The sequence below is a fragment of the Equus quagga genome, chromosome 4 (assembly GCF_021613505.1).
Source record: "Equus quagga isolate Etosha38 chromosome 4, UCLA_HA_Equagga_1.0, whole genome shotgun sequence".
Taxonomy (NCBI): Eukaryota; Metazoa; Chordata; class Mammalia; order Perissodactyla; family Equidae; genus Equus; species Equus quagga.
The window spans coordinates 94,891,727-94,910,546 of record NC_060270.1 but is presented as its reverse complement, the minus strand read 5'-3'; the positions used below and the strand labels follow the sequence as shown (position 1 = coordinate 94,910,546).

General features: G+C 38.6%; 1 protein-coding gene across 8 annotated transcripts in view; it reads right to left on the bottom strand.

Annotated features, from left to right (window-relative positions):
• The window catches only part of FMNL2 (formin like 2), a 291,924-nt gene that overhangs the window by 73,572 nt on the left and 199,532 nt on the right, over positions 1–18,820 (bottom strand). For 4 of the 8 annotated variants that reach the window (XM_046658831.1, XM_046658827.1, XM_046658825.1 and 1 more), the window contains exons 5-7: positions 12,382–12,465; positions 9,230–9,382; positions 6,702–6,821 (exon numbers count right to left, since the gene is read on the bottom strand). In XM_046658831.1, the coding sequence (XP_046514787.1) occupies positions 6,702–6,821; positions 9,230–9,382; positions 12,382–12,465 (357 nt within the window). The remainder of the gene's footprint in view (positions 1–6,701; positions 6,822–9,229; positions 9,383–12,381; positions 12,466–18,820) is intronic. The other 4 variants (XM_046658830.1, XM_046658828.1, XM_046658829.1 and 1 more) reach the window with 2 other exon arrangements.

Genomic DNA, 18,820 nt, shown 5'->3' with positions numbered 1-18,820 from the left:
GGAAGAACAAATGCTGTATGAGCCCATTTCTATGAGGTAACTAAAAAACAGTCAAACTCATAGAAGCAGAGAACAGAATGGTGGTTGCTGGGGCCGTGGGAAGGGCAAAATGAGGAACCGCTCATCAGTCAATCTGCTGCACACCATCACGCCTGCAGATAACAACACTGTAACGTACACTTAAACCTTTGTTTCAGAGAGGAGATCTCATGCTGTCTTCTTACCAAAGAAAATAAATAAGTAAAAGCAGTACGTTAAAAAAAAATAACAATAGGTGATAAACATAAGAATGAATGATAAGCAGTATGTCTATAATTCGGGGAGTACAGGAGAAAGAGCACCACTCCTGAGCAGAAGCTAGATACGGTCAAATACTGGATTCGCTCAAAGATCTAAATCTGCAAAGCACCAAGCATTTAGGAAACACCAAAATGGAAGCCACTGTTCACCCAGCGATGCCTTGAAATAAGTCTGATCAACCATCTATTGTCATAACAACATATATTTATTTCTAGACATTGGCATGTTCTTGTATGTGGGTTATGTACACGTCTGCCTCTCCCTCTGAGCTTATATTATCCCCAGACAATATATTACTTCAGAACCTTGAAGGAATGTTTCCTGAACTGACCTAACCAGGCTTTACCACAGTCTGGGAAAAAAGGTTTTTCGAAAATCTTCTGTGGGGCTTCCATGCCACTATTTGTGAGATTTGCAACATCTGGGTCCTAACAGCAACAGGAAAAAGTAAAGGTGTATTTTTCTCTCTTACAAAAAGTACTTTCTAACAGTCTAACTATTCAGATATCAAACTAATATCTACCTATAAATAAAGAATCATAATTAGAATTGCCTTGGAAGCTAAGCTAATGTAAGGCTTCAACCCAACTGGAATGCAATGCCAACTTGGATATGTTACAGAATTTGGCTGAATTGTACTAGCCTTTTATGGTTCCAAGGTCTAGGCTAACAGAACTTTACCAAGATTTGGGGTTTTAGGTTTCCTCTCTCTTACCCTTCAGACATGACGTCACTTGGGCATATTTTTTCTATCAATTAAACTCATAAAATATACGATGCTAAAAAAACGAGCCAAGCACTTTTCTGTCTCTACAGCCAAAAGAAACAGAGCTGAAATGGTTGAATCCAGATAGTTCAAAATAGGGGTAAAGGGCGAGAGGGAAAGAGAGAGACACAAAACTCCTAATGAACAGTTTTTATTAGTTATTGAAATTTTCTGTTGATCTATTATTTCCCAGTATAGGACCAGATGACAGCTAGAACAGAACTTGTAAATCAAAAGGTCTCAGTACATGCTTTTTGAATGGAATAAGGGAATAAACAGGCTGCCAATCAATCACATGAATGGAGAGCCATTAGTCTGAATTTTCTGATTTTTCATTACATTCCCTTTGTCAAAGGCACTTGCTCTTGAGTGGCTAATTAATCATGATATATCACTATGTGAAAAATGTCCAAGGAAACTATCTAACTCCTGTGACCTTTAAATAGAAATATTTCTATGTTCATCCAAAACTACCCGCTTTTTTCACAAACCATTGTTAATGAGCTAAAATGACAATTCCATAGCCTGGCCTTCAAAATATTGCATAAACTGGCTCTAAACTACTTCCAGTCAGACTCATCTATTCACTGTTTCCTAAACAAACTATGTAGCCTTACCACTGACCGCTGCTCCGACTACTCTCCCAACTTCTCCCCCTTCCCAGCCACTCCTCCAAGCCTTACTCATTGTTGCTCCAGATCCAGACCCAGCCTCATGAATCTTCCTGAGGTTTCAGCCTCTAAAGTACCATCTCATTAGTTTTGACTATATTCATATGACACTTAACATTTTAGTGTGCATGTACAAAAGCACACACAAATGTATACACATTTTTTTCTCAATCAAGTCGTAAAGACACTGTGACCTAGTGGAAAGAAGTCAGAAGACTGATTATAAATCCTGGCTGTCACTTACCAGCTACAGATAACTTCTCTGAGCCTCAAGCTTGCTCATCTGTAAAATGGGGCTAAAAATCCTTGAATATCTCCCAAAGATTTCATGAAGGTATCATGACATCAAGTATGAAAAAGTCCTGTATCAATCATGAATCAAATACAAGTGTATTATTTAACATATGTTTCTGTATCCTTGGCACTTGGCAAAGCACTTTCACATACTAAGTATGTAATAAATCTTGCTGATGAAGGTACTAGACCACAGCTGTAGGAATCTGCTGAGCTATCTTCAGTGTCTTCCTCAATCCTACACAGGTAGCATTTCTGGACTACACACTATGATGCCAGGTGCTTTACAGGAATTGTAAACTTCATCTCACAACATGTCGGGCAGGTCCTAGACCCTATCATCTGCACTAATCTGGGAATCTGGGAGACAGAGTCCCAACAACACATTGGCCAGGAAACTTCTTTTCCCATTTCCACATAGTCTCTCTCAGTCTGTTTTCCACTGGAGAAAAGACACAATAAAGAGGTGGAACAAGTGAAGTCAATCTCATAGTGGGAAAAGCTTGACAAATCTGCCAGAATGGGGGACCCACAAGCTAGCATCAAAGTTGTCTCCACTTTCACTAGCAGCGCCATTAAATAAGCTCCAAGCTGAAAATTGGAATGTACATTCTTAACCCAAGCACATTTTTCTCTTTTTACAACTTAAAGAAATACAAAAACCTGAAACACAACCACCCAACACTTACAGTTGTTTTTGCTTACAAATGCGCTGAAAAGTAAAACTAAAAGTCTGTAGTTACAGATTATTTTCCTAAAGTCTGAAAATTTAGAAAGTCTCTATTTTACAGATAGTGCCTTTTGTGCAACCTCAGATCTGCAGGTTAAGGAGTGTCTTCCACATTAATCCTGCCTCGAAATAAAACTCAGGTGTTTCCTATAATGATTATCTCCTCATTATTCCTTTGTCTTTCACTCCTTTACAGTATTTTCTCTCCTAAATTAAGTGTTATGAAAATTTTAATCAGCATCTGCCATCTCATCAGGTGAACAGAGAGAACTCAAGCCTTGAGAATAAGTTTTTACATCTTTTTCTTTGTAGTTTGTTCCCCCTTTAAGCTGGCATCTATGGAACTAGATCAGTGTCCAAGGTCCTTCATAGGGATAAGTTAGAATAAATGGAGTTAAGGACAAGGAATATTTGTAGAATAAAATACAGATGACAGCTCTCAATAATGAAGACTACAAAAGGTCTGAGTTGATTTTGTCTAATTTGGGTGGAGAAGAGCAAAGAAAAAAGAGAATAATCATAATTTCAGAAATTGCATTCTGAACAAAACTGAGTTCAACCTCATTGTCGTAAATCAAGATAAGAAACACTTTAGCTTCTACCTACAGAATTCAAGAGCTTTTTTATGTGATATAACAGTTTAAGTTAAGAGGTTAGGTGATTTTTTCCCCCCCAACAACTAAACTGAAGGTAAAATGCTACTGTTGAAATAAAAGAACTTCTACAAGGTTGAAAGAGCTCAACTCTTCTAGAAATCTGTTACTTTATACGCAAATTGGTAGAGTTGGTGTTCCTGCATCTTTAAACAGGATCGCTGTTACACAGAGATCAGGAAACGTGCTATAAACAGAAGTATTTATTGCAATAAAGGCCAATAACCCATGTGAGTCACTAGCCCACACAGGGAAATAGGTTTGCAGGAACTCGGTAACTCCTTGGAGAAGGTTTAGAGCTGGGTCTCAGGTGCCTCATCAAAAAAACAGAGTTGAACTAAAGGACATTGGCGATCCCTTCCAGATTCCAACTTTTCTTTTTCTACTAATGGTTCTATTTCTTAATCAATCATACACAAAATTTTTTTTTTTTTTTTTTTTTTTTTTTTTTTTTTTTTACCACTTTGACCACCATGTCAATTTTGGGATGTCCCCGTATCTGGCCTTTGCTCTATGTTCTAAATTTCAGGTACCTCATACATAAGTTCAAGCATCAGTTGCCTCGGCCATCTTTTCCTCTAATCAACATCCAGTGCATTCACAGACCTTACACACCTGAAAAGATGGACTGCCTCATAAAGTGGTTTCCCATTCCACTGCCTAACAGATAAAAGCCAGACTCCAAAATCTCAAGGTTCTTTATTATGTGGCCTCACTCTACTTGATTCATGGGTATATATTATATGCATTTTATGTCAATTATAAAACATCAAAAAAATGAAAAATTTAAGAAGAAAACAGTCAATCTCTCCTTTGGCAAAAACAGCCACTATTTTCATTCAATAAACTTTCCCTTCAATGGCTTCCCATTTACAAATAGGTGAAAATAAAATTGCATAAATACAGAACTTTTTGTCTTACTCTTGTCATTTGTTTAGAAAATAGTTCTTCATATTTCTCTATAACCTTATTTTCTAATGGCTACAAAATATTCCAGCATATCAATCAGGGTCTCCACTAGTGCATTTGGGACCTTGCTGTGAAGCATAAAAAGGCATATCTTCTGGGAAGAATTAGCAAAAGCCTGTCCTTCAGGGTACAACTTACATAACGACATGTGGACACCCTGATGTTAAAACAGTACATTTACTGGGGGAAAAAAATCATCCTGAGAATAAACAAGCAGGATAACACAGTGCAGAAGGTGAGGTTGGGTAACCTGACTTCAAATCCTACCTCCATACTGTGTTTGGTTCCAGACAAGTTGCTTAACCACTAGAAGCTTCAGTTTCCTCATAGGGATGGTAATAACAGCTACCTCATAGAGCCATCGTGAGCAGGAAGTCACAGAAGGCCCTTAGAACAGTACCTGGCACACAGTGGACACTCAATAAAAGTTTCTTTCCCCAATAAAAATTATGCCAATGCTATCTATATCTTTGTCCCCATTTTTAAATACTTTACAAAATTCCTCCCAAGAAAAACATTGCCAGGAATGGGATTACTGTGTTGAAATGTATAAACAAAGATCTCAATTTGAAACTTTCATCTCTTCATGTAAATCCACTAAGTATACAGGAGGTAAATAGTCAGATGATGACTACTAATGAAGTGCCATTCCATTAAGATAATAATCTCAGGAAAAACAGGAAATTCGTTCTAGGGCATCTTAGGAAAAAATACGAATAGGCATTAATACCTTAAGAAAATGTAGGTCTTGGTTCTTTACCACAGCGGGAAGGGTCAATGGGGGTGACCTCCAAGGCCTTTCCAGCTTTGTATGTCTATGACCAAGCTCTCCATCAGACAGCCCTCCACCCCCAACACAAAGCTTCTGTCCTGGAAAGGACAGGTTCTTCCCTCTTTCCCCAACACGCCTGATCTTTGAGGCAAGATTTTGCCCATCTTAAGCTCTTTCACTTCACCTCCACCTGGAGCAGCCTTTCCTCACCCTGAGGATCAACTTGGCCATCACCCAAATTCCCAGTCTAAATCTGACCTCTTCCTCCAGGCTCTGAGCGCGCCATCCCTTTCTTTAAAAACTCAGAATATTTATTTACAGTCTATGTCACTGCTTATTTAAATCTAATGGCATTAACCATGACGTTCTTAAAAATCAAAAATTGCTTCCTCTTGCACCTGAATTAATGTAACTTTTGTCTTCAAAAATCTAGTGTGCACATATATGCATATATAGATCATTTAATTTAGCTAGATCTGCAGCAACTTTTTATTTATTTTTTTATTAAGGTTATAAAAGTTAACATCCTTGTGAAATTACAGTTGTACATCATTATTAGTCATGTTGTAGGTACACCACTTCACCCCTAGTGCCCTCCCCCCACCCCCCTTTCCCCTGGCAACCACCGATCAGTTCTCTTTGTCCATACGTTAACTACCACCTATAAGTGGAGTCATACCAAGTTCATATTTCTCTGGCTGGCTTATTTCACTCAACATAATACTCTCAAGGTCTATCCATGTTGTTGTGAATGGGACAACTTTGTTCAGATCTGCAGCAACTTTAACAGAAAGCTCTCTTAACTGAAGGCATACAAGGCTCTCAGCTTACAAGACAGTACAATCCAGGTTCCTACTACATCAATATCAACATTTGAACCGCTGGCCAAGCCGGCAAATTTATGATAATACAGAATCTAATGGTTAATATAACTCAAGGTGAATGTGACGTCATAAAATGCTTAATAATCTATTTTAAATAGTTAAAAAAATAAAGTCTGAATACAAAGAGGAGAGTGTGCATCAACATTAGAATTTTGTTTAAAAACAGAGCATTTTTCCTTGTTTTCTTTAATCAAGCCCCATTTATAAAGTGTTCTAAATTTCTTTAACTCTCATTTCTTCTTCCAAGTTTAACCAACCCTTTTTGCCAAGCGATATAAGACAAGATTACGGAATCTACCTTATTATCTGGAGATTAAGATGAGGGAACTAAAATCTGAATTTGGATATAGAAGACATAGTCTAATCACATAAAGCTATCAGAATAAATCATTTCTATAGAACACAAATTAATATCCTTTCTTTTAAAAAAGAAATGTACTATTCGTAAAAACGCAATACACCTCGAAGGTTTGGATTCTTAAAATGAGGGATCATAATATGATAACAGAGTGTATCAGTTTAAAAGGCAGTGGGCTTTATCCCAGTACAGGCTGATGGCACCAAGCCATGAGGTTATCATATTATAACATGGAGAGCAGTTGTGATTCCCTGCCACCATGCGCTAGGAGCTCTCTTGGGTGTCATTTTCACCCGTGACTTACGAGATTTTCCGGTTTGAAGCCTCATCATCAGTGTGTAAAATGAAGCTGCTCCAGAGGCAACAGGGAGAGAAGCAGCTCTGTTGGCATTTGAACTGAAGATACTCAGGCAGAGAAACCAATCTGGTGGTGGTGTAAGAGATGAATGGAACCAAAGGAAGAGGAGACAGTAGGACAAGAAAGCACAAAGTGGAGGTAGAGAAGACAATCAGAAATGAGATGACAGAATCAAAAAGAAGGGCAACAAAAACAAAGCCAAAAAGTGAAAGAAGTGTGGGAAGCAGAGAAAGGGGAGAGAGGAAGGAGGAGGAAGAGAAAAAAAATGTAAACAATCGTTGGGTATATGAAAAGCAACATGTACCATATGCCTGTACTTCTGACTGCTGTTTTTATAAGTCACAGATGCTATCAAATGACCAAATACAGAATAAGAATCCAGGCACAAATCCATGAACCACAAAGGCTGGAATATTATTGATATACATTGTTTAAAAACAAAAACAAAAACTTAAGATTCAGGTCAACAAGCAGCATGAAAGTTACGGCCATATTGATTTTCTTGAGTTACTAGAACCCATGAGGGAGAGTCAAAGGAAACTCAAATGTTCCATTCCTGAGCTTGAAACTGTTCAAACACAAAATAGAAGAACGTGGTGTTGGTTTCTTAGTTGGTCATCTTCAAGCACGCTTGCCAACCAGAAATGTCATATGGTCTTGAGTTCCTCAGAATAGTATTTCCATCCTATCTATCTCTATACTTTTGATCTACTTTTCCAATCTAAAATGAATTCTGGCAGGATCTACCTTGAGCCAGTGGTGAAGCAAATCAGGCTGGACATTGACGTCCCCGTACCATGCCTTCCAGGGTCCAGGATTACAACTCTCCTTGGACCCAGGATGTTTCCCATATTTTCCAAACTCTTCCACTCTAATCAGAAACAATGTGCTCCTAAAGAACAGTGTTCAATAATTCAAAAATAGGCATAATTAACTATTAATCAGAAAAATGAATCCTTGTTAAGGTGGTAGCTGGCCAATATGATCCTTTCCAGGTATGAAATGATGGCAAAGCAAATTAAAATGAACTTTGTCAATTAAATCCCTTACATATAATTATAGTTATACTAATGGTAAGAATTTCCACGAGTACCAAGGAGATTAGGGAACTCTTCAGGCACAGTGGCCTTTCTTCAACTTCCAAATCAGCCCACATAGTTTCCTGTCCACATGTAAAGCTGATGCAGACTAGCAGAATATATAGACCTTGGCCTATTGGAAATACCATGAGATGAACTGAAACACTGCTCGTCATCATTATTGAATCATTCTAAACCCACTAATATTGCCGGCATTTCCAAACAAGGGAAATCTGAATAGTTGATTGGAACCATCACATTCAAACGTCGAATTCTTCAGCAGAACTGAACTTCATTAGAGAGACTTTAACTTTCCATGACCAAAACCCGTGCCAAAGGGACAAGAGGTAACTAAAAGCCATCAAATAAATATGAAAGGTCTGAAAGCCACGCATTCACTGACTACAATCTGACACATGGATTCTACTACAATGACTCAATGCCGATGGTGATTGTAAATACTGACAGGAAAAACGTCCACTTGCCAAATCAAGCCCGAAATAAGTCAGATAAATTTTTCAAGCTACAAAGAATGAGCAACATTTGAGAATGAGGGGCTTATTAGTAAATTTTTTATTAAGCTCCTGGAACATAGAAACCTTCATTAATTTGCTGGAGACGATCCCTCTACCTTGAGAGACAGGAGTTTTGATTTACCCTCCCATGTATATTAATTCTAAGTACAGTACCTGAAAAATTATAGAAACTCAAAAATATTTTACAGTGCATGAATGATTGCAGGCATGAGTAAATGTACAGTCTCAGTGATATTATACCCATTAGTGGTACAGGTGGTTAGCACCCATCCTCCCTTAGCACGGTGGTATTTCAGCCAGGAAAGTCTAGAGAAAGAATCCTTAGAAGGAAATAGAAGGTTGGCAACTGAGCACATCTAACCAAAGAAACACTGATTAAAGGCATTTCATTAATAACAATGATCACTCTAGCATCCCACGCCTGAGACTAAGAACATATCCCACAGCACACTATCGCTGGAGGGAGGGAGGGGAGGAGCAAGGTCTGAAAAGCAACAAGGAGTTCTTGAGATGCTCACACCTCAACGCGCTCCCTCTACCCAGGAAACAGAGCCTAAATCACGATGCCAGCATCTCCCTGGTTTCAGAAACTTATCTGCCTATGGGGACTACTCTTTTGTATCATTTGGCAGCAGAATTTTCTCTTTCTCTGCTGAATGAAGGTGTGGTGTTCCCAAAAGTTAATAAAAGCTATAGAGTATTGCCCAAGTGATGACCCTTTCACTTGGAATCACTGGAGATGCAAGTGCTGTGTGGCAAGATCCAGCAATACAGGGCCCAGGGTCATCAACAGAAGCGAGAGACCCTGTTGTCTCATGTATCCTACCAACTTTGCTCCCTCCTTATCAAAGGAACTCACCGCAGTGCAGAATGTCTTCCCGAGCGGGATACACTGTTGCCCACGGGGGAGGGCAGGTTGCTCCCTCTGTGCAGGTCCTCAATGGACCTACTCCAGGGCTTAGATTTGTCCACCGAGCTCTCCACAGTGCTTTCCACACTCTCAAAGTCAAAACTAAAACAAAAGAGAAACGCCACTGAAGACTTAAAAATTCACATTCACACAAATACATGGATGTGCATAACCTGCTCCTTCCTATTATACCTCTGCACCTTAATATGGGTAGTCTTTGCAAACAAAGAAAACTAAAAAGGAAACACAAAAGAATTTCCACAGACCCAGTGTTAGCTTTGAAAACACAGAATGAGAATTACTGGGCCAGGCAAAAGAATAGTTGAGTAACAGCGAAAACTAAATCGTGATGTATTATTTGTATTTTACCGTAAGGCTTGCTAACTTACCAATTGCTAACATTGCTATGATGGAAGGGGAAAAAAAGATCTTACAGCTGTCTTCATTTTGCTTTAACAAGTCAATATGTTAGGCTTATACTAATTTATTCCTACCCATCAATTTTCACTGAGCATTTTCTCCTAGCGTGTTGGCAAGTGTACTTTTCCAACCATATGTGATACATTACTCGCAAAGTTATGGATTTGCTTTGATTTTGGAATCTCTTCCCTATGTGGTGCTCTTTAAAGTAGGACTGTTGTTTCTCTGACATTTTTTGAGGTTATTACTCATGTTAACCATGTTAGAATAAATGGCAAGTTGCTCATTCTTGTATAATTTTAGGATCAAAGTTTTTAAACAGACAGGCCTTTGTGTTCTAGACACTTTTTCCCCTCCCAAAGACAGTAGCTCTGCTTTCTCAAAAAAATATTTTATCAATTGTTTCTACCCATAGTTCCACCGAGCAACACCTGATCGGACAGAGAATAAACAGTAGGCAGCTCTAATTGATATCATCTGGAAGATTTCGGAGGCCATCACAGAAGAAACAGCAACAATACATATTGGAAATAACAAGTGTGACTTTTCATAAAAGGATGATCGCCAAAATAAAATATTTGGTTAGAACAGTCATCTGTAAACTAGGTGATGCTCTCCACCTCGTAGATACTAATCCAGGTGGCAGAGACTGATCCAGGTATAAAGTCATGGAGTGGGGCTGACAATTTATGGGTCATACCTCAGGATGCAGGAAGCAGTGCTGAGCAGAAAAGAGGTAGAACTGAGTAATCAAATAGATCCTTAAGTACTAAAAATAGAAGCCTGCAACTGATGTCTGAGAAGGTAAGCTGAGGGGGCATCCCGAGATCACTCATGTCAGGACCACTTGCACCAAGTCAGTCTGCAGCCCTCAAATCGTCCAGCTATTCAGCACTCTTATGTTCCTCTCCTCTCGTCCCCTAGTCTCACACAGCAGAAAAAGGGAACTCCTTAGTGAAAGCCCCTTACAAGGGATGGAGCATGAACCTGTGGTTTCACATTACACAGGCTAGGAATTGTCACACGCCAAGGAATACTAAGAAATTTTTCAGCCCATTAGTTTCAAGAAAGAACATAAATTATGTATTTATATATAATTTTCATCGAATTAAAACAAAACAAAACCAAAACTAATAAACAAAGAATGTAAAGCGAATGCCAAAAATAAAAAGGAGAAAATTAGGAAATAAAGCACTGAGTTCTGTTCTTTTGTTGGGTTTGATCTTACACCATAGACTTGACGAATTCCCTTATAATAGCCACCTTTTCCTGTAGGTCTTATGTGAGGGTACATTTGGGAAAGCTAGTTCTCAAGCCCTGTGATGCAAGTAAAGGGTTAGGATAAATGGTAAAAAAGGGTAAAGAGTTATATAATACATAGCATGCCATTCATTTCCATTATTCCTGAAGTTACTTAGCCCTTCCTTAATTTCATAAATATTCCTCCAGATTTTAAAAGCATCAGGAGAGTAACATTATTCTGTTTTGTCACATAATATGAAGTGTGAGAGAGATTAGCAGTTTTTGACGTAATGGAGATAGATAAGAAACCACCTTTGGAAGAGTATGCTATAAAAACCAGGATTATAGTTCACACGATAATTTCTCAGGAAGATAAGAACTTGTCTGTTGGGTTTTCTCATTCTATTCCATATGATATACAAGAGTTATCAAAACTGAAACCCATCAAGCCAGTTTCAGTTAATACTTGAGTTTCTGCATCTACAAGGCAGAAATAATTATAGCTTTCTCCTCACACATTCTCAAGGAAGCGATGAGGATTATGAGATAACATCTGGTTGGGTCTTAAGACTGTTTTGGAGTGAGGCAATATAAAAAAAACAAATTATTGCTTTTAAAAAAAAGAGTTGAGGGGAAAAAAACACCACCTGGGCCGAAATGTCTTCCAGTAAAATTAAAAATACAATATTATTTCCTCAATCTGTGTGTGTGAGAGTATATCTGTGGATAGTGAAATATTTTTTGATTAAAGAGGAAATGTGAAGAGAATGTCTCATTCAAATGTATGCTTTTCATTCCTGTTGTAAATCTTTCTAGGAGCCTCGCAAATGGGAAATTTTATGAATTAACAAAAACAAGGTTAAATAAGTTGATCTTTTTCCTGCTCTGTCCTGGTTTTTTCCCATTCATCTTACAAAGGGGAAATCAAAATAATAGAAGTACATACAAAATAAAAAGGGAAAGGCCCCTGTTTGCCCCACCCTCCAGTCCCACTATGCCTGGTATCGATTTCCACAATCATTTCCTCTGTATTTACTAGCACATACAAATATATATATAATTTTTTAAAATAAAAAGGAAGCCATTTTCTGTATCTTGCTTTCTTCACTCAACAACACATCATATACATCCCTCAATAACTGCTAGATTATTCTACCATATGGATATATGTAACTTGAGCACTAAAGAAAGTACTTCTTTTTAAAATAAGGACTCTTCTAAGGGTGATTTTTACTCCCCTGTTTCATTTCTGCCTTCAAAGCATTTCTAATACCAATTATGTGATTGGCTTTTAGTTACTCAAATAAAAACAAACCTCCTTGAACCTTACCACATCTGCTTCTGCGTTTCTCCCCTCAGTGCAGTGTATAATTTTACCACAAGTTGCATCTTCTGTGACCACATAAAATTCAAAAGCAAACAAGCCGAGTTTTACTTACGTGACTGCATACTGAGCAAACGACAGATATTCCACTAGAACATCAAGACCTTTGTTTTCTTCATTCAGAAACTCTCTGACCCATCTGTTGAAAAATAAAAAAATTATTGCAGAGGTTCATCACATGCTGTGCCATGAAGGGACACAGGGAAAACTTTCGTTTCTCTACCAGCAACATTCACTGCCTGAAGGGAAATACGGAATAAGGCCTAGACGCCATCACATGAAGTGATACGGCAACTGAGAAAACGACAACATTTCAACGCGCAAGAATAAGGGACAAAAGGTGTGCCTTCCTTGCGTTTTACTACTTAGGAGACTTCAGAGAATCTATATGAAACCTTCTAAAAAAGGAACTTGCTAAATGTACTTTTTCCACCACAATTGATCCACAGCCCACTTGTTAAAAGAGCCAAGGCTGCACAAGGAACGAGGCAGGCTGGGGACATGACAACATCACCACTGAAATCCAGGCATGATTCCAAATCCACGTTCGGCTCCTTCTTGGCACACTAAGCTGCAGAAAACACTAAACTAGCCAATGAGAGACCCGTGTTTACAGGCTTCTGGAAACTCAATAGGCATAATGATTTGCTCAATTTTTTCCATGAATGTTAAAAACCTTTTAAAAAGTTGCAGGCACTGCCTGTCATCATCAAAGCCAAGATGTAACAAATATCAAATTTTTTGAAATTCATTTAAAAATAATACCATCTTACATTTGAACGGTGGGTCTGAATGCAGTTCACTGAGAATTTTTTCACATTTTTATTTGCCCTTCATAATAACTCCTGGTGATGAAGAAGAGTAATCCAACAGAACCTTCAGGTACTGAGCATAAACACCTATTACCCCACATTACAGATTTCCTCCAGGGCACTCATTTTCAAAGAATGTGTGACACCTGATTAAGCCTTCACTAGGTTTGAAACTCCAACAAATAATAAGTAAAAAGGTCTGCTACTATCACGGTAGTCTATTTTGAGATCCATCTGCCAAATGCATTCCAAAATGGTTGCCTTCTTCCATGAACACCAAGCCAACGAGGTCCACTAGCTATGGACATGAGAACTACTGTGGAAGCCACTTTTGAGAGCTATAAGAACAACAGTGGAACAATCAGTCCTGTGTCTGTCCTTAAGGATGCACAGCCCCCATGAGGTCTTCATCTTAAAAGAGGGAAAAAATCTGAAAAATATCAGGATGACTGTTTTTAATTGTTTTTGAGAGTTTCTCCTTTGTTTTCTGTTTTATCCTCAAGCTCATTCTTTCTTCGTAATCTCTAGGATATAAACTCAGGTCTGCAGGTAGTTCCAGGAGGCAGCAAGGTAGGAAAAGCAGGCAGCTTGCCTTGTATTTCCCCCATAGGCCTCAGGCAGGCTATCACAAACATAAACACTTAACACAGCCACATGGAAGCATGTAACATTTCATCTAAAAGAGACCTAGGGTGGCAACATTGGCAAAGAAAATACTACCTGTTAGGCCTCACAAAGTGGCTTTGTTACGAGAGCTAAGCAGAACTAACACGGCTGGCTACTGGTCAAGACTGAAGTTTCATTTCAAAACCACCACATACACAATCTCATGGCATCTGCTTCTAGATACTTATTTTCATTTGATTTATTTTAATTACTCCCTATGTGGCTAGGTCTCAGGAGACAGTGGACATTTTTAAGTGCTGGTAACTGGAAGCTTAGAAATAGTGAAAGAAATTTTTTTTTCCTTTTTTAACTGGTAGGAGACTAAAGAGAGGCTAGAACTCACTATGAAAATCAGATGACCAGCTGCTCTTAAAATTGAAGCCCCTTGGCCTCTCTGAGGGCCTTTGCATTGGCCTGGCCTCGGGGCTCTGCTGCACGATTCAATCTGGCCCTTGGTGGTGGGTGAGCAGCAGGAATCCCCAGAGCTGGGCATCGGGGGTCTCTTTAATATGCAATGTCACCACAGGGCCCAGATTTTTCAGGGCAGCCTCAGTTTCAAATATTCTATCTCAGTGGCCCATAAGAACACTCTAATTTAGGAACTGAGGAAAAACAGCCACTGTAGCTCCTTCTGGCTGATTTTCCACACACTGCCTCTAAAGAGCAGAGATGGTCCAGATCACCCTGAGGACTTGTCATTGTCTCAACCACCAGCACCTGACAGAGTTGAGCCACACACTGGATAGGAGGCAAGTAACTCACTGATAAGAAAATGAAAAAATAAAGAGGAAAGAAGGAAGAAATGGTAGGAAATTGCCAAGCACAGCCAGAGCTACAATTCTCAACTCAAAAGGCAAACATGTATAGATTGTGATACAAGGACAAAGGCCATGAATTGGCTGCTCTTACTTTAATTTAACACCCTTAATGCCTCTGCCCCCACTTGCTGACTTGGAGCGAAAGTGCCTTAAAACACAATTTTCAAAGTCAAAGGCAGGAACCAGCTGCTCAGTTCCTAACAAGTGGGCTAGAGCATAAAATGTCCTGCCTCTGAGAGGTTTAATTTCATGCAGTTAACCTCTTTTCTAAGCTACAAGATCCTCCCTGGGTCTTTGATCTGGCCCAGATCCTTAGGTGACTCAGGAAAGAATAAGACATAAATCCATCATGGTTGACTACCTTACCCCCTTTGTCAAATGATATCAGGTTAGTAAAGTCATTTCAGCAAAAAGGCTATGGATTATAAGAAAAAAACAGGCTTCGCGCTTTCTCCTGTCCTCTCATCCCTGTCCTTTCCCCCCTTGGGATATTTTGTATGGGAGAGAACAGAAGTGAGAGGGAACTTCTGTGGAAATGAACGAACAGGAAAAGAAAACAGGGAAAGATGAAAAAAAGACAACTTTCAAAGCAGTATCTTGAATCTAAAGGCATAAAAAAATATGAATGCCTCATTGTGCAGATTTATGTATATGATCATGCAATGACATATCATAAATTTAGTGTTCCCACAGTAAATTTCCATTTTCACCTCTGTGCATGCTACGCGCACTTTTTTATATATTGCCAATATGCAAACAGTTTCAAATTGGGTGATTATAGGTTTTGAAAAGTAGAATTATTTCTGCCTCTGACAGCATGCATCACTTACTGAGACCCTCACCGATTCAATGTAATTACCATACATTGAAATTTGAATTTAGGCAAATTTCAAATCAGCTGCTTAGGAGCTGGAAGAGACAGTGATAATGAAAAATAGCTCTGGAAAATATCTTATTCAAAGAACGGATCTCACTGCAGATGTCAACAGTTACTGTTTTCTTGTAGACAGGTCATAGCTTTGTTTCAGAGTTGCTGTTGTTTTCTCCCTGCCCCCAGATCTTAGAACCTCATTGTTCTCATCTAGAAAATGACTCAAGGGACATTTCTGGCTTTAAATTTCTAAAGTCAAACATAGCAGATCCAAGATACACAAAATAAAGGGTCAAATGGTGAATTCCCTCTGCCAGTCTCCTTTAGCAAGTTGCTACAGACATACGATGGAAGTGCAGTTGCTAAAAATCATAAGAAGAGAAAAAACGTAAGCATCACCCAGATTCACCACTGGCCACCAAATCTCTTCCAGGAGACAGTGTCACAAATTGGTTCTCAGAATGTAGCCCACACACCACCAGGGGTCCCTGAGACCCTTTCAGGGGTTTCTGACGTTAAAACTATTTTCATAAAAATATTAAGACAGTAGTTGCTTTTGTTACTGTGCTGACACTTGCACTGACATAAAAAAGAAATCTGGAAAAAACTGCCGCCACTCAAGAACACACCTATTTACTGTATTCTTCACGCCACTCACTCGGGAGGTAAAAAAAAAAAAAAAGTCAGCTTCCCTTAAAACCGCCCTTAGTGAAACAATAAAAATTACTGATTTTATTAAAGCTTGCTCCTTGAGTATACCTCTAATTTTGTGTGTGACAAAATGGCACGCCCTCCACAAGCGCTTCTGCTGCACACCTACGTGCCACGGTTGCCTGGAGGAGAAGCACTTGTGCAGCTGTTTGAGTTGCAAACTCAACTAGACACTTTTTTTTACATAGAATGTAAAATGACTGACAAACTGTGGTTATTCTGTCTTGGGCATTTAGCAGATATTTTCTCAAAAGTGAATGAAGTCAGCCTGTTGTTTTGAGGAAAACGACTGACAGTATTTGTTGTCAGTGATAAAATTTGAGCTTTCAAACAAAAAAACCTTAATTTTGGAACACATGAATTCACCACCATGAGCTTGACAGCTTCCCAATACTTAAAGTATATTCTGATGAGCCTGGTGATTATTAACAAATGTGAATGTTTTTATACGGTAGAATAAAATGTGTCGATGCTTGAAAGATCAGAATAACTGAGGGAAACAGTATTTTCCAAACGATCAATTCACGATGTTACAAAATTACACACGGGTAAAAGGATCCATTCAAAGTGTAAGACAGCACAAGAGATTTTAGTATAACAGAGCACAAAAGCTCATTGATATGGTTTCAGATTCCACTTCCCAACTAACTTTAAGAAATTACATTTTCTTGAACCTTGGTGTAGTATCAAAGAAGAATATCCACGATTATCTGCAAAAGTTATTTAAAATACTCCTTTTGCCAAGTGCGTATCAGTGTAAGGCCAAGTTTTCTTCATATACGTCAACCAAAACAGCATATGACAACTGACTGAATGCAGACAAAGAAATGAGAATTCAGCTGCCTTTCAGGAACAAGACATTAAAGAGATTCGTGAACATGTAAACCAACGCCACATTTGTCACTAATTTTTCTTGACTTTAGGAAAGTTATTTTTTACGAAAAGTGTTATTTGTGCTATATGTTATTCTGTATTTACATATTTACATTTATTAAACATTAAATCTTATTAAATAAGCATATTTAAAATTCTTCAGTTTAAATTTCCAGTATAGTCAACATTAATAGATAAAACCCACATAAATAAATGCTTATGGGGGTTCAAAATAAGAGAATAAAGGAGTCGTAAAATAAAAAAATTTGAGGGGCTGGCCTGGTGGCGCAGTGGTTAAGTTTGCACATTCCACTTCAGTGGCCTGGGGTTCGCCGGTTCAGATCCTGGGTGTGGACGTGGCACCGCTTGACAAGCCATGCTGTGGTAGGCATCCCACATATAAAGTAGGGGAAGATGGGCATGGATGTTAGCTCAGGGCCAGTCTTCCTCAGCAAAAAGAGGAGGATCGGCAGCAGATGTTAGCTCAGGGCTAATCTTCCTCAAAAAAAAAAAAAACACCAAATTTGAGAACTGCTGGTTTTATAACAGGCTTTAGATTTGGACATATCTAAGTTTGAATCTCAGTAATTTGAGTTGTATGGACTTGAGGAAGATACTTAATAGCTGACTCTCAGTTTCCTCATCTGTAAACCAGAGGTTCAGAGGTAAAGGGTGGTAATAAAAAGATCTTGTATGAAGTAAACACATTTAACACGGCTAAGATGGTGCTTAATAAATGACAAAATGATTAGGATCTTGAGAATTTCCTAAAAGCACCATCTAAGATTGAATTAACCATAGGGTAGCTTGATGCACATGCATACCATACATGTTGTATACCTCTTAACACCAGCCTTGGTTATTCTCTCTTTCCTCTTTTGGCCCGGCCCAACCAGCACTACTGCAGAAAGAAGCCAGGCAGTCCAGGAGGAACGATGTCACTAAGCAACTCCTCAGTTCCTTCCCCTTTCTAGAAACCTACTCTTCTCCCTGCCAACTTGTATATTCTTCCCGCAACCTCACATCCCTTGTCTCTACCCCCACAATGAGATAAAGTGAAATGAGCGTCTTTCAGAATCTCTATGACCTTGCACTCAGGATAAAAAGTAATCTTCTATCATCATAGGGAGTTTTACTAAAATAAATTACCTCCAAGAAGAGATAGCCTACAACTCAGTTCCATGGAATAAAGCCCATAAATCTATCCAGCTCACCACCATCACCGCCACTTGAATTTTATCACCCTGACATCCAAAACATCATGACATCTGCCTACTCATGCTGCCCGGCCAATGCGTTCTAACAATACTTGGCTCCTTTCAAGGGTATTTCAAGTCATTTCAAGGGCTTGGATAAGTCATAATCCCATTCTTCTGTATTATTATAGATCCTAAGAGTAAGTGAATGAGATTATTTCTAGTCCAATTCTCATTTCAATTTGGCTCAAAGAAAATTAATTTTCTTTCTCAGAAGATTACTGCATTTATAGAGTTTTAGGCTTATATCAAAACTCAGAACAAACCCTTTGATTGACAAAGCTGTAGCCTGGAATGTTATCTCAGCAAAGCCCCAGATCTTAACCTTGAAATGCAAGCATGTGTCAAGAATAATTTTTTGAGGACGAGTAGATTTTAAATGTAATTCTTCCTTTTGATTTCTGGGAATCACAATCTCTTAGGTGTCAGGGTCATTTTAGACATAAAAGATAACATTCTCTGTATGGAATTCCTTAGGGATATATTA